The sequence below is a fragment of the Rhododendron vialii genome, chromosome 9a (assembly GCF_030253575.1).
Source record: "Rhododendron vialii isolate Sample 1 chromosome 9a, ASM3025357v1".
Lineage (NCBI taxonomy): Eukaryota > Viridiplantae > Streptophyta > Magnoliopsida > Ericales > Ericaceae > Rhododendron > Rhododendron vialii.
Window position 1 is genome coordinate 31,263,144 of NC_080565.1, and position 20,167 is coordinate 31,283,310.

A 20,167-nucleotide genomic window follows, 5' to 3' on the forward strand; every position below is an offset into this window, starting at 1 on the left:
AACATTTAAACTAACAGAAAGATAAGCATAGCAACTAACAAAACATGATGTTAAAACAGATCAGATATAGGCCAGATGCACCACTTGTTCTTCGTGTGTTAAGTTGCACATCTGCAGGAGGGCACAAAAATTGGTATTATTGGAACTTGGAAGAACTGGAAGTGGGAAGACTACTCTCATAGGTGCTTTGTTCTGTCTAGTGGAGCCTTCAGGTGGGAAGATTGTAGTTGATGGAATAGACATATCGACGCTTGGACTTCATGATTTGAGGTCTCATTTTGGGATTATACCGAAAGATGCCACTCTTTGTAACGGAACTGTGAGATACAATTTGAATCCTTTATCTCAGCATACCGACAAAGAAATATGGGAGGTAATATGTGAATCCTATTCTCTCTCTCCGCACGTGCGTGTGTCTTGTATTAGTATATGAGTTTTGCAATTAACAATTTCGTGATCTCTATTCGTTTCTTCACAAGGTTCTTGGAAAGTGTCAGCTTAGTGAAATTGTTCAGGAGAAAGAACCGGGCCTCAGACTCATTGGGTTAGAAGACAATTCTCTTGCTACATAGGTTGTGTGGGATCATTAATTTAGGGTGGGAAAGGAAAATGTAAGATGAAAAGACGAGAACATGATGAAGTGAAGAAGCCAAATTTATTCATTTGTCTTCCCGTAACTTTGTATTGCCTTTTCCTCTCCCTCCACAAATTTATGATGCAAATGCAGTATACTTTACCTTCTCTACTGATCTAGTAATCGGCGAGCCCTCTTGCTATTTCAGTTGCGGAAGATGGTTCAAACTGGAGCGCATGGGACAGAGCCACAGAGGCAACTGCTCTGTTTGGGTAGTGCCCGTGCCCTTTCGAGGAGAAGCAAGATACTGGTGGTTGACAAAGCAACTGCATCAACCGACAACGCAACTGACTCGATTCTTCAAAGAACAATCAGGACTGAATTTTGCTGATTGCACTGTTGGGTAGCAAGCCGTTGGAATTTTTTCCTCTGCATAGCCCAATGCCTAGTCTAGGGGGGACTTAAGCAAGTGGCTAGCTAAACTAATATCTAGCATTTTACCTAGCCAAAATGGCTAGGAGCTGCTGGAGATGCTTAACACATTTGAAGAAATTTATGAAAAATGTCAAAAAAATACTGTGACAGAGTCCGTAGGCCAGTCTGATCTTATTTAGGTTATCTAAAACTAAATTATGTGGGTCACCTAACTAAAGAGTGGTTCCATCAGATCAATATAATGTCTGGCAGGGATGTACTTAACTTTTTGGTGGGTTCACATTAGAAAAAAAAACATACTTGATGAAGCCATAGCAGTCATGAGAGCGGAACATATATGATTTTGTAAGCTTTTACGAGAACGGAACCGTTAACTTTTTAAAATTTGTTGAGAACATAAATTGTGTCAAAAAATTTGTACTCCATTGATTGGGTTTTCATCATGAATGTGACTTCGATACTTATATAACTTGGGAAAAAATAAACTCAAACTCTAGATTGGAAATCACTTACGTCAAGATAGATATGGTGCGATCATATATTTATTGATATATGATGAATGTATTTAAAACACACAAAAAAATGATTAGAAAAACGCTCACACATATGATCTAACAAGATGTTTCAAGCTGGATCTCTGTATATTTGTGTGCGACCTAGGGATGCTGTCAAGTGAGGTGCCGAGCGCATCCGGCCGTTCATCTCGGACAGCTCGGACTGACCTCTCATCTGACTTGTACAATCCTAACCCGTGGTTGACGTAAATTTTTTTTTTGGTCACCGGTAACGTCAGTGGTTAGTATCTTTTTTTGCCACTCTGCCACAGGCCCGTTATCCCGCGGTTGGCTAATATCGTTAAGAGAAATTTTTAGGTATTTCAAGGATATCAAGTCCTATGGTATCTCCTTCGGTTCATTTCTCATTTTTCAGTCATTTTTCGATCGCATTTGGATGATCGATTTCATTCATTTTGTAGAGTTCGGCGAGAACCTTAATCATACCAAAAATTGGAGTGCAATTTTGTTCACCCTCCTTAAAAGAGGGTGAACATTACCTTCTCTCTCATTCATTGGTTGAAATGGTGTAGACCCCACCACAAAGTGATGTCATGCTCACCATGCAATACACTTTTTGGTAAACATGACATTACTTTGTGGTGGAGTCCACGTTATTGCAACCAATAGGAAGGAGGGCAATGTTCACTCTCTTAAGTGGAGGGTGAACAAAACTCAACTCCAAAAATTGTGTTCATCGGATTTTATTTGATACATGATCGGCACACATGAAAATTGAAAAAAAACCAAAACTAAGTCTAAACTGGGTTTTATGGTTAAAGACAGAATTTGGGACACTGCACATCAAATAATTTCCCCATATGTACGTGGCCGAATGATTCGAAGACGTGTCTCAACCCACGGTTTCCTCTCTCTCTCTCTCTCTCTCTCTCTCTCTCTCCTTTCTGGAAGGAATCATGAGAAGAACAAAAGGAGAAACCAACCGACTGCTCTGCAAAGTGCAAACTCCGCCATGTGAGTTGATGAGAAAAACAGAATACATTCCAAAACCATCTTTAAAGCCTTTCTTTATACAGTATCTAACAGCGCAATCCACCATCTCTCTCTCTCTCTATCTCTCCCTGTTAACTTCTCTTTCTTAAGATGGCGGAGTCGCCGGAGAATCACCACCGTGACAACATTGACCGTGGCCGTGGACGGAGTTCGTCGTCGAGTAGTTCTAGCGAGGTCTCCGTGGATGTTGAATTAGAAATTAAAGAAGCAGAAGATGATGATGCCGACCGGAGTGGAGCTGCTGCCGCGATCGCAGACTCTTTAACCTGTTCGCAAACTGGAACAGGTTCTCAATTTCATTGTTTACTTCTCTTGTTAGCCTCAGTCCTAGTTACTATTTTGAAGGTGAAATCTCAATTTAGTATTGGACACCTCTTCGACGAAGTTTCTTTCGACTACTGCGGGTATTACGACGATTTTGTTGTTGTAAACCCTAGTACATATTGCTGTCCTATCTTTGAGACGATTTTGTTGTTGTAGTTATTTTGTTGTTGTTGCGAACCTTCTATTAATAGGAGGTCCTCGCGAGTATTGATTACATTCATTATAAGATTGTGTATTGTATATATGTATCTTTTTATGAGTAGAACAGTTCCTCTTCGAGACAAGCCTAGCTCTGGAATATACAATGCACGTGGACCTCTCCTTATTTGTAGCACGATATACCACTCCAGTGTAAATTTAAATTTCTGAGAGTTAGAATAAAAATAAAATAACTCCGTTAAGAGTGTCCGAATTATTAATAAATCGGTGCACTTGTCTAACAATTTCGTCTATCTATATTGGAAATTGCTGTGAGCAATATGTGTGGTGCTTTCTTATTAGAAAATGGTTTGGACACACATCTGTGTCCGCAGCCGTCCAATGAGTGTGGGACCCGCGTGCATGGTGTGGGGCTCATGTGCATCGGAAGGTTTCGGACACAGTGATAACCAATAATAATAGTTTGGGAGGGGTGCGTTGGGTACATAATCTACTAATAGTTTCGTCAGTGATAACCAATTTCCTCTGATAAATGATCACAATAGCACAATATTGACAAGGCAGTAGATCTACTACAAACTTGTGTTTTTTGTTCTATTTTGAAAGTTAGACTCATGCTGCAGAAACAATGTGGAACTAATGTAAGTAACCTCATGAATGAATGTAAGAATTTGAGAAGGAGATTTATATTAGATCAAGATGTGGGAATTGACACTATAGTTCTATACCTTCCATTTCTATTGAATGGATCTTTTTCAATTCAGTAGTCCAATTTTTGGTGGAGTTTTGTATTATTTTTCCCTTCCCTGCTCCTTTTCCTTCCAACTTTTGACATACAATGGTTTAAATTTCTCTCACAAGTGTCCATGAAGTATCGGTTAAGTGTCCGATATGGTACATTTAGTGGTTAGTTAAGACACATTCAAGATGTGTTGGACACGGTTTTAGGAGTGACCAAGGAGCTTCAAAGGCCAACTATTGTTCCTTCACCTGTTGTCACCAGTTGGTTGTTGTACCGTGCCCTTCTTAGAGACCACGTAATCCCTGCCTCCATGTTAGACTTTTCAAGCATACAAGCGTAAACCACTTGGCTGTAGGTGGTGAGGTTTGTGGAGTATATGGATCAAGCTTGGGTGACTTAGAGAGCTGATGGGGGGCACGTCTCTAACAGCATCCATTGGTAGCAACAACTTCTTTTTTGGCATTTATTCTCATCCATTACATTAGTACTTAGAGTACTACTTTTACTTATGTAGCTACGGTTTTGTTTTCTGTCCTTCCTCAGCTTTAATATTTCTCTGCTATTCTATTTCCAAATCTGCTATACTCAGGGTTAATTGATAGGAATGTACCTAGTCAGAATGTTGTGCCTTTTGAGAGCTCAACTGCAGCTAAATCCGAGTCGGCCTCCAGTCAACTTACTAGAACCCGGGGACGTGGACGGAAGAAGACTTTTGATGTATTGGCAGCAAAAATTGTTGATGAAAAAGTTCCTATTAAAAGGAAGGTTAAGTACATCGCACTTAATCTCAACTTCAATATAGCTTGCAATTACTTCTGATTTTCCTCTATTTTTTTCCCTCTCCCCTTTTTCTTTTTCCCCATCCAGTTTTTCATGAAATCATAAGGATTGAAGATTCTATCTGTATTGTTTGAAGCTTAATGCTGATATTTGATTACCAAATGTGCTCCTCATGTTATTTTACTCCTTCACACATGTATTGGGTTGGGTTTGGATGATCTCCTTTAAAGTCATGGCGGTGTTTTATGTTTCAGTGAAATATTCAAAGATAAGCTTTTTCCACCACTATAAGAACAGGCTAATTACATCAATAGTTAGCCTTAAGGGGATACTGATGTTGGTTTGAGCACATGCAAAGGACTCCAGGGACTCTGGAGTCCTTTAAAATTGGCTTGAGTTTGAGGTCTCACACTTCTTCACTGATTTCAGTTGGAATCAGGTGCTGTTTGTTCTGGATATTGTGCAGTGTAGTGTCAACTGAACATGATTGGCATGATGCTTAATTGCTTATTTGTTGTTTTTTAATAGCAAGTGTTCTTTTTTGTATGCACATTAGCTTTGGGTCATAGTTCAGATGCCCTGCTATCGGAAAGTTTGGTGCTATACCCCATATTTATGTTTCCCCACAGTTGCCATGGCATAGGTTTGCTAACTCTTTTGGTCTTCTATTGTCTGTGTTTCAATCCAATTGATGTCTGTGTTATTTTTTCCTTATCTACCTTCTTCTTCTTCTTTTTGAGAAAAAGGATGATAATGTCTCTTTTCCTTGTAGGAAATTGGCATATTATTGTATTAATGTTGTATACCTTCTTCCTGATGGGACCATAAATTTATAGTTTGTTTGTAAATGTTTAGTTTAGTAATTGCTCTGATAGTTAAAATAAGCCATTAAACGTGTAGTTAAAATAAGCCATTAAACGTGCAGGTCAAGTGGCTGAATAGACTTGCTACTATAAAAGATGATGGAACTGTGCAGTTTGAAGTTCCAGGAGATATTAAACCTGAAAGCCTCGATTTTGGAAGTGGAGTAATATATAATGGAGCTACTGGTAAAGAATCTGTTGATGCAACAGACATTCAAGATCTACCTCCATTGCAAATTGTTATGCTTATTGTGGGAACAAGGGGGGATGTACAGCCATTTGTGGCCATTGGGAAGCATTTACAGGTTAAACATTTTTGGTCCTATTTGTGTAGTTTTCCGATTTATATTTTTAAGCTTAGAGTACATCACTTTGAGCATCACATTGGTAAATGTTCACATGATGAGTTTTGTGATGGGAAGATGATCACATTAGATTGTCTTTGAAAGTCTTGGTCGTTTGCTCTGATCTTTTTGGAAATTAAGAGGAAGGAGACAGAATCGTGAAAAGAGAGGAATTCAAAAGGCTTATACGGGAATCTGGAGAAATACTCTACTTTGCAAGCCTTTGAGATGCAGCATATCTGTAGTGTCTTTGTAGATAATTGCTGGCGGTTGCTTGAAAATGACACTTCACCTCCAAGCGTGAATTTGAGTAGTAGTATGTCTAGAGTGTCTTTGTCATTGTGGCTTCTGGTACCATTGAATCTTAAAGTTCTTGTCATTGTGTTAGTGCATTTATATCAACCATGCAACTTTCGTTGTTGTAGAACGGAAACCTTTTCTTGGAGAAAATATGAGACAAGTCGATATTTCGTGCAGGAATATGGTCATAGAGTGAGATTGGCTACTCATTCTAATTTCGAGGAGTTTGTGCTCGCTGCTGGTTTGGAATTTTTCGCTCTTGGTGGAGATCCAAAAGTTCTTGCCGGTTGTAAGTAACCCAATCAGAACTAATATACACCCAACATGGTCCTCAAAGACTAATATCTGAACTTTTATTGAGCTCCTAAGAAGGGGTGAGCCTTTTTTCTACTTAAGAAGAGATTTACGACCTAAAACCTTTTGGTCTTTGGAGAAAGTACCTCTAATGTGACTCTTAGAAATTTACCATGTTAGGCACCTCAAGGGCTTTATCATGGAACAAAGAAACCAAATAACTATTTTTGTTCCATAGTCATAATGTGATTTCTTTTTCTTTTATTATCGATTGAATTATTACAGAGATAGTTCTCTTCAAATACTTAAATCTTTTTCCTGCACTTGCTTTTGATTATATAAAAGTGACGTGTGCATAGTGAAGCGTCAAGTCACAAGGGTTCTAGAATATCTTTTGTTGGTGCCTTACCGTTTTCTTTTTTTACATGGGTAGATGTTGGGGTTTCTTATTGTCTCTTAATGTTGATGTCTGACGAAAAATATTCAAACTTAAGAGTATTTCCATTAATAAACTAGTCAAATTGTACTATTATCCGAGCCAATATTTTATGCACACACGCAGTACTCTTTTGAATGATGATACATAACATGGAGGATGAATTTTTTTACATGTCATAGTCAGAATGGTCAACTTCGATAGTAGGATAAGTTAGCTTTGGCAAGAATAGACAATTATCAAATTATTTAGTGGATGTTATGGTGTTAGATGTTCCTATTATGATTTTACTTTATTTATTTCGCTACCTGATGTGAAGACTAGCTATTCATTTATATTCTGTTAAATTAATTGTGTGGGTTAGTTAATCTGGACCCGATTCCTGTACGGCTGCGCCTATATTCCTGGGGTTTAAGAAGATTTTTCAGTTACTTATCCTTTGTGTTATTCATTTATTGGGCATCTGATAAGAACTTCTTGTTAAGTTTTCATTTTCTTTTCCTTGGTCATGCTGTTTGGATTGCTTCCATATCATGAGGATTTAGTTCTTGATCTCCCTGTCCTGGAAGGTTGGGTTATAATGAAGGTGTGAACTTAACATGTTTTCTATGAAGCTTTGGTTTTCAACTTTTCAGGAGAGAATTTAGTTCTCATATTTGCCTACTAGCCGCGGATGGGTGGGGTCCCTCCAGTGGGACCTCTCCTGCCGCCATGATTGACCCTTGACCAACTAAAAAGAAGAATCAATTACTGCTACTTTTTCTTTGCGTAATATTGGCACAGATTGCATTTTTCGTTAGAAGTTGAAAGGAGAAGAAACGTTAGAACAGTTGTTAATTTATAGTAATCTGAATGCTTTGTGCAGATATGGTAAAAAATAAAGGGTTCTTGCCATCAGGACCTTCGGAAATACCAAATCAGCGGCGTCAAATTAAAGACATCATATTTTCCTTACTTCCTGCATGCACAGAACCCGATCCAGTGACTAATGTTCCATTTAAAGTAGATGCAATAATTTCCAATCCCCCAGCATATGGTAATGTCTGATTATTTATTTCGGTATCACCGTGTTTCTTTAACTTCATACAGTGATGCCTAATTGAATCCTTTCAGAAAACTAGTGGGGGTCTAATGTAACATGTAGTAATAATAATACAGGACAATTGAGAGCGATGAATGATAGATTGAGGAATTTGAACAACTACTCAGTCTGACATTCAAATAAGTAGCAGGGGTGTGATGTAACAAGTAATAATACAGGGCAATGGAGAATGATGAATGGTATTACAATAAATTGAGTAATTGTACAAATACCAGAAGAGATATATTTGAGGTATTAGTTTGAATTTGGAAACCGCATGCTTGATTGTTTAAGTCACATATATTGTCTAAAAAAATCTAATATTGGAAGGGACTAGGGAGAAATGGTTTAGTCATTCTTATCGTGTCTCCCACAAAGCACTGTGATCTACTGGCCGACAAAGAATCTCGAACTCATGAGGCTACCAAGTTTGAAGGGTGAAAATGTACTCCTCTCAGTAGCGTCTTCCTTTTCTGATCTGCATTAAAGTGATGAAATTTCCAACCTATGTTAGTCCAAGAACTAACAAGTAACAACTTCTGATTCCAGCATAGGGTATTCCTCTCGTCTCTTATTTCAGTGAGTTAGTTTAAAGTGTAGTGGTATTTCCTCGCATAAACTGGGCCCGACCTTAATAAATGCAGTAATAAAAGGGTTGGACCCAGTTTGATGTAAAACAATGCAAGTTCTTTCTAACTGACTAATGCTTCTAGGACCCCACAATTTTGTTGATGATGTCCTCGACATAGACATGGTTTGGAGGCTTTGAGGGGGGTAAAAGTAGAACAAGTAGTTGGAGAGAATTTTTGTTGGATGAATTTAACTCCAAACCATGCTTGAGATAGAAGTCATGCTGGAAATTACACGGTTAAAATTCAGGAAAGCCTAAGCAAAATTTCACTTTCCCTTCAGGTTTGACATTATTGGGTTAATCTGCTTTAGACAGTTTTGACATGTCCTCAGACTTTATGGGCTCCACTATGTTCAGAATTTCGTAATGCTTCTATGTTCCTTTTAAGTGATTGATATCACATCGGTTCTGATGTTATGTTGGTTTTTAGTTTTCTTTTCTTCTGTTTTTGCACTGAATGACCAGTTCAATTTGATAACGTGTTTTAGTAGAAATATTTTAATAGACTCCTCATTTAGAAAAATACTTCTTCAGGACATACACATGTTGCTGAGGCACTAAAAGTACCAATCCATATATTTTTCACGATGCCTTGGACGTAAGTTTTGTAAATTTTTTTCCTTTGTTATCATATTTTTGTTTGGGTAGGGAAGGGGGAAATGGCTTAATGCTTAAAACATTTTTTTTAAAAATTCCTGTTAAGTTTCCGAGTTATTCCAGCATCATATAGTAGTCACTATGTAACTTTAGGGTACCTTTTGTGCATTACTGCCAAGTAGGCATGTTCATTTTTAGTTGGTTGCTACTTATTCCCTATCTTTTACCTCTTCTTGGTTCTTTTTTTTTTTTTGCAGGCCTACAAGCGAGTTTCCGCATCCTCTTTCACGTGTTAAGCAAGTAGTTGGATATAGAGTAAGGCGGTTCGTGTACCCATACATGAGTATAACTCACTAATTTCAGAGGACCTTTTCTATTGCTTTTTTTGACCTTTCTAAATCAAGATGGATGATTTTTGCAGCTATCGTACTACGTTGTTGACTCATTAATTTGGCTTGGAATACGAGACTTGATAAATGAATTTAGGAAGAAAAAACTGAAGCTAAGGCCTGTGACCTATTTAAGTGGTTCTTATAATTCTCCTTCGGATGTGCCTTATGGATACATATGGAGTCCTCATCTTGTTCCTAAACCAAAAGGTCACTTCCCTGTTAACCATTTGCATTGCTACTTTTGGAATAGAGAACGTAGTGTGCACGTATGGTGGATTTATGTTTTAGCTTATCCTGGAAAATTTAAGGAGTTATTTCATTACATTTGATTCTAGAGATACTTAAGTATGCTAATGGTATTATTTTAATTTCTACTCCATATGAATTTTTGTTTTCTTTCTCTTATTGGTATTGTATTTTGTTTCTCTTTCATGGCTCCTTTTCCTACACGGAACCTCGTGTTGATGTCCCAAGCAAGTACACTCTCCCCCACCCTCATCCCTCACAGCCGCTTTGGATTGTGAGAAAGGATGTGATAAGAAAGGGGAGCCCTTTCTCACCAAATGCGAGAAAGGTGAAGGAGCCAATTAAAAAATATCATTTTTGCACGTTTCCCTCCATTTCTTACCAAATTACTCATTCCAAATGAGTGATTTGGCAAGAAACTCTAATCCTTTCTGTTCTTTTCTTTAAAAGACCCTCCAATCCGAAGGGGGAGTCAGAGTATTCTGGCTAACACTTCTGGGGCTGTGATTACATAATTCCACCAGGCACCAGCTAAGTTGAATACTATTAACAGGTCCAAGGTTGATTTTGTTATTTCTTTAAATAAATTGTCCTTGGTCAGGGAATAGTAGTCTTATGACTCTTTGTGTTTCCAGTATTCCCTTGTTTTGTTTGAAAGGTCTATCCTTTCTGTTTTCTTTGTGCCATGGGAATTAGATAGCTGGTCCTATCATTTCCTTTGCATTTCTCTTGATGTTCTGTCAGCATGTAAAATTTATTAATCATTCATCACGTCTTTTGGGCAAAGAAGCTTCTGCAGCAGTAAGAAGGACACCTTAATATACTGGTTCTGTGTTCTCAGATTGGGGACCTAAGATTGACGTGGTCGGTTTTTGTTTCCTGGACCTTGCCTCAAATTATGCACCTCCAGATTCACTTGTGAAATGGCTTGAAAGGGGTAGAGCGCCTATCTACATTGGATTCGGTAGCCTTGTGAGTTTCATCCCGAGTATTTTCTTGTTGTAAGTAATATGGGCTTGTTTTACAATTTACAAAGATAGTTATCCAGAATAGAAGTGGCATATAGATATAGATTAGTTGTATCTGTTAGAGTGAATGAGCTTTAAATGCTTATCCTAACGTAATTGGAGAGGGAAGACTGAAGCGAAAGAGGAGAAAGAGTACACTATTCTTGGGTTGAAAGATCGAACTGCTTGCATGTTCTTCCATTATGATAGTTTACGAGCATATATGTTTAGTTTAATATCACCATGGAACCTTCGATGCTATTTTACCGAAGTAAAGAATTGTACAACACTGTTTTATGATGCTAAATATTTTCAGTTGACTTCATTTTACCTTAAGATTAAAGAAAGGGCCGCATTAACTATCACCTTTCGATTCTGTTACATTTTTCTATAAATTTTGACGTATGTATGTCTCCCTAAACATCTTCAATTGATGATTTCATTTTTTTGCTCACACATGGATAGACTTAAGCTCTTGTTTTTTCATCTCAATTCTCACCATTCCCTTTGCACATATTAACTCCACTTCCATGTCTCAGAACATTTCTATTTCAGAGCAACTGGAAATGCAAATAAAATCGTTCCTTTATGCTTTTTTGACCCAGTTTTCCCTTACTCAGATTTTTTTTTGTTTTCGTGGGCTTTACAATGATAAAAGAGAGCATCATGCGTAGTTCTTCTGACTTATCAACATTATAGTACCTTTCTATTTTCCTTAATTATGTTGTTTTTTCTTTTTGTTTGGGGGGGAATTTGTTTCAGCCTGTTCAAGAACCAGAGAAAATGACCCAGATAATTGTTGAAGCTCTAGAATTGACAGGTCAAAGAGGCGTCATTAACAAAGGTTGGGGTGGCCTGGGGAACTGTAAGTCTGGGACCCTTCCTTTGATACTATGTAGCTTCAAGCCACCAATTTCCATAAATTTTGCAGCTATTCAGCTGCCCACGTTGCAGGATTGGAAAATATGTAGCTAATTTTCTTTATCAGTGGCAGAATCGAAGGACTTTGTGTACCTATTGGACAATTGCCCTCATGACTGGTTATTCTTACGATGTGCTGCTGTGGTAAGATGTTCTTAGTTTGCTCATTGTATTTCGTTATCTTGAAATGATGTGGCATAATCTTCTTGAATCTTGATAATGTATGGTTGTCTAGATTACATGAATATGACAGAGGAAACCAACGTTTATAGTCGGATAGTGGTACATTTTTATCCGGTTACGGGTTATTGCTTGATGCAATTGTAAAAGCTTACTGTCATGTTTGCAAAGATAGTTGTGACAGCAACTGTTTAGTCTGAGTAATCAGGAGGTTTCCTCCAATTCTAACACCCAGAATGACATGTACATAACCAGTTAGTTGTCGTTGATCTTAATCAGAATTATTTCCGCGATCCTGTTAACCCATGGAAATTGAAGAGTATCTTTCAATCTAAGGGTCAGCCACTCCTTGTGAACATAGGTCTACGTCTACCATGCGTCACTTCTTTTGGGTAGCGATCTTTGGCAAAACTATCTAGGGCTCTCCTTTCTTGGATTGCCTGATAATTTTGGTGCTGTTGTCAAGTTTTCCATGTTTGCATGCAATGAAAGTTCCAGCCCTGGCTTTTCAACAGAAGCAACAGATTACTTGCGGTTTCTTTACTTAAACTTGGTTTATGACAAGTGGTTATGTTAGCATTGTTACACGGTCTTGGATAGAACTCCACCTCAAAAGTTAGCTATTGAAGTGAGGGTGCCCTTACGCTTGTATTCTTCATATTACTTTGGTACCCAAGCAATGTGGGACTTCACTTCACACCCTCCCTCACGCTCAACGTGCTCACTTGCCGCGTGCAGGCCAGGGACACAGGGACAAGCACCCTACCCATCCTTGGCATACCCGGCTCTATACCATGTTACACGGTCTTCGATAGAACTCAACTTCAGAAGGTAGCTATTGAAGTGAGGGTGTCCTCGCGCTGATATTATTCATAGTACTTTGATACCCAAGCGATGTGGGACTTCACTTCACAAGCATATATTGAATTCACATGTTCACATTCGTTTCAATGTTGGCTCTGATTTACTTTTGACTGGGTTTGGTTTGTCCTTGGGAACCTGTTTCTGTGACACATAGTGACTGATTTTGGATGATGAATATAAAAAATCTTACTGAAACTGGAGCCGCAAAATACCGTTACCATTACGGCTAAAGAGTAGTTATGTCAATACTTGATGGAAAGGGTGATGGTAAAGCAAATTTCATCGATTCGTTCCATGGTTTAATTACACTGGAGAAATTTTTTTGGCTTTGCTCCTACTATCAAATGTTACCCGGCGCTCTTGAATTTTTTTCCACAGGTGCATCACGGGGGTGCAGGAACAACTGCTGCAGGTCTTAAAGCTGCTGTAAGTAACAGACTTCCTGGGAAAGTTACTGTTTTTCAACTTTTCAACTATTTCCCTTGCTTATCCTGTGTGCATCCTGTCATTTGGATTCAGTGCCCAACAACTGTTGTTCCTTTCTTTGGAGACCAACCATTTTGGGGAGAGAGGGTTCATGCCAGGGGATTAGGTCCTGCACCTATCCCTGTCGAGGAGTTCTCACGTGAGAAGTTAATTAAAGCAATACATTTCATGCAGGATCCTATGGTAATTGTTTATTACTCTGACCTATTTGTCCAGATTATTGTTAGCTCTGTACGGGTGAGGGTAAGCATCCAAGTGTAGGATTTATCTAATTCTCATCCCAAATATTCCCATCCCTTAGTATATTTCTCGTATTTTGGCGGCTTAAATGGTGTTTGCAAGGAGCTATAGAGCATTTCATGCCTAAACGTTCCAACCATAGTTATTAGGTAAATTGAACCCCACAATACGCTTCCTAGGTGGGTGTCCAACTAGAATGCCGGACACGTATCGCTCACCCATCCTAGTGTTGAGTGTCTGACACTTAGTACTTTTACACTTGGTGCAGGGTGTTTGTAAGTTATGCGGCCACGCAGGGCTGTAATTAATACGGCATAGTCTTCATAGAGGTCCTCAGGAGAAAATGAATTGGATTTTGCATTCAGCATCTATCTTTAGGAGATTGATAAGTAATTCCAGATTTGTTACACTTTCGTAATGCTCATATTCTGAATTTGAATATCATAATGGTGGCTTATTCTTGTATTCTTATCTTGCATGTGCAGGTGAAAGAACGTGCAGTGGAAATGGCCAAGGCCATGGAACATGAGGACGGGGTGACAGGTGCAGTAAAAGCCTTCTATAAACAATTTCCCGGCAACAGGCTTACTGAGGCTTATCGTGATTCCAACCAATTACCCCCTCCTAAATCAGGCGCATTTTCTATTAGGCGATGTTTTGGTTGCTCTTGATTTCGAGGGTCCAATTTTCGGAATTTTTTCTGACTGGTGGCCCCTCCCTCTCGACAATAGCATGATCGCATAAGTGTGGGCACTATAAGTCTTCTGTTGTCATAACAGATGATGCTATGTAGAAACTGCTGTCTTTGTTTGATATTTTTTCTCGTGTATTCTGTTTTTGTTTTTATTAGAGATGCATCAGGTTGGTAGAGTTCATTTCACACATTGAGTTCGCAATTGTTTTGTCCACTTACATTCCATTAACCTTGATAGGTGCATTCAGAGTGCAGATACGGTAGTTGATTGTAAATGAGCGGCAGTGTATTTTTCACGAATCACTAAATGACTTGGCAACTTGGGCAATGCAGTCCCAGTAAGCTAGTAACAAAATGTAATACAGGGAATTAATCAAACCTGCAGGCACACTGTCAACGATACACGACAGGAAATGAAATTTTCGAAGTTACCAGTAGGGGTGCTTAACAATGTACATCAAGTGATGTCTGAAAAGACAGGAAATGAAATTGTCGAAGCTTACCTTTGGCACTGTAGCCAATACTTCCGATGACATCCTGGATGAGACCAACATCGCAATTGTCTGTTGTCTTAATGCTAAACAAAAGAACAACATTCTCACCGCAAAAACCATACTTCAATCCGAGTGTCTACATTGTCACTTTTCATTGGCCATATTTAGCAGGAACCCAACAGAAAGGCTCTCGTACGATCTGATATGTCATTTCCTAATTTCAGCAAATAACCTTTCCAAATTCCAATTGAATTAGAGATGCAAATTTGCCATTAGAGCAGGATTGTCAAATTTACAACATTCAGGATACTGTAGCATGCCAAATTATCTGTCTACTAGCAAAATCACTGTGGATGCTCTTAGGATAAACCATCACGTGAACCAACCAAATTCTGCCACACGTACACACGCATGAAGTACATATTGTGATATAGTTGATTGGTGTACAAGAGTGCTCTAAGAGCAAGCAATTATTTCCAGAGTAGAAACCAGAACATTTTGTGATCTTTTTAATTCACCACCTATCTTTTTAATTTATGAGGGTGAAGAATCCAAAGGATAACCTAAGAAAATCAGAAGATTTCAAATAAAAATAATTAGTCACCAACTCTCTCTTAGGCAACACTGAGTGAAGATTGGGCCCCGGCCACCTTCCATAGCTTGATCCAGTCCACCATGGCATTAGCAGCACGACCAAACACAGGGTCCACAGGTCCGAGCCGCTCCTTCACTGCTGCAGCCATCTCAACCACACAATCCTCAGCCGAAATCGCATCTGGCGACAACTTCAACGACTGAAAGAAAGGCACCACTTCCTCCATCAGCTTCACTCCTTTCCAATCTTTCTTCAAACTCTCAACCACATCTCCCCTCTCCTTCCTCCACACATACGGCAGCCCAGTCTTCACCCCCAGCCCCATGTGGTCAGACACCACTTTCACACACATTCCACACCATATATCTTCCACTGTCTCCCACCTGAACTTTCCTTCCCCAGCCAACATCAAAGCCGGCAACAAAGCAGGACCCACAAGCTCCCTATCAAAACCAATGTTGATTCCGCTCAGAGGCATCATCGACCTTGCAGGAACGGTTAGAACAGCATCAACATATCGAGAATTCCTCAGCTCAGGCTTTAGGGCTTGTGTTGGTGCATCATAGTCTGCTAAATTAAGCCACAGACCACACGAAAGAGTGCATGGCACCCCATTTCTCAAACTAAAGGGGTACCCACGAACGAAATCAGCTCCCTTGCGGTAAGGATCATAGAGTGTGTTGAAGAAAAAAGGAGTAGCTGGAGTTGAAAGGTTGGTGATGTGCTGGGCCACAATATCGACTAAATCACCATTATTGTCCCTGGCAGGGGAACAGTCATCATCGACTGAGATAATGTACTTTTTCCGCGACATTAGATAACCAAAGTAGCGGCATGAGTACCCTGAAAAGAGAAGGGTCGCGGAGGAAGAGCCCACAGTTCGGTCTATATCAGACTTGGAATAGACATCAAGATTGAAACCACCCGGTATTTTGAGTTCCTCTTTGAGATCAGGATCTTTGACAATTATGAGGTGGTATCGTGAGAATATCAGCCTCCACTCTTCCATGAAGGATGTAAGATCAGAGTGGAGAGCACCAATAACAATATCAACCTCATTATCCATGATACTTTCTTGAGACATTGTCAAATATTGGGGTTAAAGAAATACTGACGGAAAAACTTGTTCAGCAACACCTAAATTTAGCTTTGTGTTCGAATTACAGAAGTGTGCTTGCAGAGCGTCCAACAATATTAAAATTTCTCAGAGCATCCTGAGAAAAAAGAATTTCTCAGTCAGAGAGATGAGAAAATAATCTCCCAGAATTGGTGTACAGCGGATATTATACATGAACGACTTACTAGTTGGTAGGACAGGAGTCAGGACATGCTGGATGTTAAGGGACTCAATAAGAGAAAGCACTTCTTCTTTTCCAGTTGCAATAAATAAGTTCAAAATCCTTTCAGTCAGCTTCCCAGCTCTCAAAGTTCGCTGCCAATTGACATTATAACTAAACTATGAAAAGACATTCATATTACCAGAAGGGGAGAGGATAACTACAGTACTAGAAAGAAACGCTCTTGTATGGGTGGGTATGTCTGTGGGGGTGTACACGCACAAAACTCTCAAAACAATCAAGAGGCCTAGTGGCGATTCCAGGATTTTGGAAACGTGGGGTCATTTATAAGCAATAAATTCTCTAACCAATTATAAATAAAAAAAATCAGTAGTAATGATAAACAAATCACTGAATCAGACTAAACGTTGTTGTATTCAGATTACCAATGAAGCATTAGCAGCATGCATAGGAATTAAGAACATTAAAGGAGGTTGAATAACGTGTATCATGAGAGAGCTTGCAACTACAACATATGTAATGGTAAAATTGACCGATACACAGGTCCTATTTCATTTTCTCATATTCAAATTGCAAGTGTCTGCGCAAGACCAAGAGGGTTTATCCTACTGGTTGGCGTGCCCCCTTACCAGACCTGATGTCTAGTTCGAGTAAGCTTTGCAAAGTGCAGCTTCCCCGTACCCATCCCATCCTAAAAGATGGTTGTTGTGGATAACTACTTTAGCCACCATCAACTTAGACATATCATTCAAGAAAAACGGAAATTCTTCAGCCGAATTAGCACCAACCAAAAGGAAATGTGAATATCTATAAATTCTACATAGCAGAAACATAGAAGAACTCAAAGACTAGACAAATAGAAAAATGGCAGAAACATTTCTCAAAATAGAGCAAGTCTAACAGGATTCATTTGATAAAAAATGTACCCTGAGATACTGAAATGTATCCTATCTAGTATCTACATACATATTAGAATTGCACAAAAAGGTAGAATACATTAACAGTTTTTTAGCCAACGGTTTATTAATCCATACGCCAGTTATGTATTACAATCCTTCATCCTACAACAAGTGTGCCTCCCACAAACGCTTACTCCTATAAATGCCCCGCATGTAATGGGAGATCGGTTAAGACATGGAAAGTGGAAACTCATGATTTGCATTTTGCACTTCAAAAAATTACCCTCCAACTTATCATGCTGCTAACATATTTTGCATTTGAATCAACCCGAGATACAAAAATACGTAAGAAGCAAACTTCCTGGGACAATAGGAGTAAAACAGTGACGATCTCAGTGACCAACCAAGATTTGGCTAATTGGCAATCCTGTGAAAGGGAGTTTAATACCCGTGAACCGCGTGCACCTCAGATGCGATCGGGGATCAAAAAGCCACCGAGGGCAAGTGGGTAACTAATTAGGCCCAATTTAACATCATCTGAGGGAAAATTGGGAGCGATTAGGCCTCTAGGGTTTTGAACCTCGCAAAACCGGTGCAATTACACTCAACTAGTCCCAATGTATGTTAACAGAAGAAAAAGAACATAATCCATTCAAAACAAGATCTGAACCAGCCAAAACAAATAACAAACAGAAAGGAAATAATGCAAAGAAAAACCTCAATCTGAGAGCGGAGTAGAGTTCATAAATCAAAACCCAATACTGTACCAAATCAAGAGCTCAAACGTGGATTATTTCGCATACAGAATTAAGCAAGGAAATATGCGAAGATGGGTATATATAAGGAGAAGGAGAGAGAAGTGGGGTACCAGAAAGAGGTCAAGAAGGATGTGTTCGGGGATTGGGGAGAGATCTGAAAAGTTGGAGAGGTTGTTAATAAGGGCAGCGTCAATCGCGAGCGAAACTAGGGAAGGCGGGGTTCTCATTCATTCGAGTCTCCTCCTTCTGCTCCTCTCTCTCTCTCTCTCTCTCTCTCTCCTCTCTCGAGGTTCTTGCTGACAATACAATAAAAGTGTACGCCTAAAAGGTCAACCAGACCAGATCCATTAACGGTGTGCGGATTTGATGTAAAAATCCGAAATCGTTTTAGGTGTACGGACATAATTTGGGAATTGGGAGGGCACATGTGGGTCGGACGAGTTGAGTTTTGTTCACCTTCCACTTAACCCTCTTTTTTATTAGTTGAAATAGTGTGGACCCAATCACAAATTAATGTCACCATTTATAACATCACTTTGTGATGGGGTCCAAACCATTTTCAACCAATAAGAAAAAGGGTATTGTTCATCCTCTATTAAGGAAGATGAACAAAATTACACTTGGGTCGGACATAAGTCCCGCGAGGATTGGGGATTCCTACGGTGCTGTCGTGTAGGACGGCTGATCCGGCCGTCCATTTTAGCACCAACGGCTCGGATTTAATCTGAACTCCTATTGATCCGAACCGTCCATTGTTTGGATTAAAATTCAAGCCATCTATTGCTGAGATGGACGGCCCAGATGCGCCCTACAGGATCCCGTCACGCTAGCATGAAAGGGCTTTTAATTGTGAGTGCGAGGAAATTAGGAGTGGGAGTGAAGGCCATTTTTAAATAACTATGTGACTAAGGATCAGAAAATTTCAATCACATCTGCATTTGGATCTTTATACTTTCGTATCTGGATCTTTATACTTTCGTCTATGTTCGTAACATTATTCTTTATCCATAGGAAAATAGTATTGTCAAATTGCTTTTGTTAGAGCTAATATATTTTAAATATATATAAGACCCTCGTATAATGCACTTGGTGTAAAGTGTTTTTAACATCCACTATGATCGAATTTTTTTGGCATTACTGTTTACTCGTTAGTTTTTTGTATCAGGATCACCCGCATAATTAAATTATAGAAATGTCACATTTTAAATCGAAAAATCATGATGTGAAAGAGGCGATTTTGAAAAACCCCAAATGAAGAGGTGGTGATTTTGAAAACTCCAAATGAACAAAACCGTTATTAATGTTAACCTATTTTTGTTTCTTATTTGACGTGAAGAGGAGTTTTCCGACTCCCACTTTTTGTGGTTTAAAAATTGCTTAATTCAATAACCGAAATGACAAGTAAAGTGACAATTATTCAAAGCTTTTGAAAAGTGCATCTATTAATTGATGTATATCGTCCTCCCACATCGACAGTCGATATGTGCCTAATTTCCATCCCCAGAAAGACACAATGAAAAATGCTTCATCTACATCTATATCCCAATAACCTGTTCAGGAGGGACATTGCTCCTCTTTCACAAGTATGTGCCCACCATTAACCATTGTACCCTATTTAATGAGTAGAGAGAAGTTTTCAAACTCACTTTCTACCATTTAATTGTCAAATTCATTGTTTAAAAAATTCTTAAATTCAGGCTCCGTTTGCTTCGATGTAAAATGTTTTTCATGTAAAATATTTTTTCAGAAAACGAACTTCAAACTTTTGTTTTCCGGAGTTTGGTTGACACTTGAAAATATTTTTGGAAATCAACAAAATAGTATAGAGAGGGAGATGGAGAGTTTAAACGGTAGAGAGATATGAGATTATTAGAATTGAACATGGGTCAGGACTGACGATCGAAGAAACTGAGCAGTGAGAATTGCAGTAGAAGGCAGCGGGTTCATTTCGGAAAATAACTTACC

At 39.0% G+C, this 20,167-nt stretch overlaps 2 protein-coding genes across 4 annotated transcripts; one reads left to right on the forward strand and one right to left on the reverse strand.

Annotated features, from left to right (window-relative positions):
• Nucleotides 1-2,447: 2,447 nt before the first annotated feature.
• LOC131301096 (sterol 3-beta-glucosyltransferase UGT80A2-like) lies at nucleotides 2,448-14,394 on the forward strand. The gene is made up of 14 exons (XM_058327239.1): nucleotides 2,448-2,863; nucleotides 4,392-4,567; nucleotides 5,508-5,750; nucleotides 6,267-6,378; nucleotides 7,685-7,855; nucleotides 9,066-9,129; nucleotides 9,386-9,443; nucleotides 9,550-9,727; nucleotides 10,608-10,738; nucleotides 11,536-11,638; nucleotides 11,762-11,838; nucleotides 13,117-13,164; nucleotides 13,258-13,407; nucleotides 13,950-14,394. Exons 1-14 carry the CDS (start codon nucleotides 2,668-2,670, stop codon nucleotides 14,133-14,135), a joined length of 1,893 nt encoding a protein of 630 aa, XP_058183222.1. The 5' UTR covers nucleotides 2,448-2,667; the 3' UTR covers nucleotides 14,136-14,394.
• Nucleotides 14,395-14,985: 591 nt separating this feature from the next.
• Nucleotides 14,986-18,536, reverse strand: LOC131301097 (probable UDP-arabinopyranose mutase 5). 3 transcript variants are annotated; one of them, XM_058327243.1, is made up of 3 exons: nucleotides 18,313-18,536; nucleotides 16,550-16,679; nucleotides 14,986-16,321 (listed from the first exon to the last, which is right to left on the reverse strand). In XM_058327243.1, exons 1-3 carry the CDS (start codon nucleotides 18,427-18,429, stop codon nucleotides 15,267-15,269), a joined length of 1,302 nt encoding a protein of 433 aa, XP_058183226.1. In that variant the 5' UTR covers nucleotides 18,430-18,536; the 3' UTR covers nucleotides 14,986-15,266. The 3 variants fall into 3 exon arrangements, with proteins under 3 accessions (XP_058183226.1, XP_058183223.1, XP_058183224.1); XM_058327240.1 differs by having other exon boundaries at nucleotides 14,986-16,461; nucleotides 18,212-18,343; XM_058327241.1 differs by lacking the exon at nucleotides 18,313-18,536 and adding an exon at nucleotides 18,162-18,299 and having other exon boundaries at nucleotides 14,986-16,461.
• Nucleotides 18,537-20,167: the final 1,631 nt, after the last annotated feature.

Excerpts from the sequence above, each read along its gene's own strand:
- LOC131301096 (XM_058327239.1), top strand. The coding sequence starts at position 2,668 with ATGGCGGAGTCGCCGGAGAATCACCACCGTGACAACATTGACCGTGGC. Across the intron at positions 11,839-13,116 it reads TCTTACGATGTGCTGCTGTG|GTGCATCACGGGGGTGCAGG; the intron begins GTAAGATGTTCT and ends TTTTTTCCACAG. Across the intron at positions 13,408-13,949 it reads ATTTCATGCAGGATCCTATG|GTGAAAGAACGTGCAGTGGA; the intron begins GTAATTGTTTAT and ends TTGCATGTGCAG.
- LOC131301097 (XM_058327243.1), bottom strand. The coding sequence starts at position 18,429 with ATGAGAACCCCGCCTTCCCTAGTTTCGCTCGCGATTGACGCTGCCCTT. Across the intron at positions 16,680-18,312 it reads TCCTTCTTGACCTCTTTCTG|CGAACTTTGAGAGCTGGGAA; the intron begins GTACCCCACTTC and ends GTCAATTGGCAG. Across the intron at positions 16,322-16,549 it reads GACTCCTGTCCTACCAACTA|AAAGTATCATGGATAATGAG; the intron begins GTAAGTCGTTCA and ends CAATGTCTCAAG.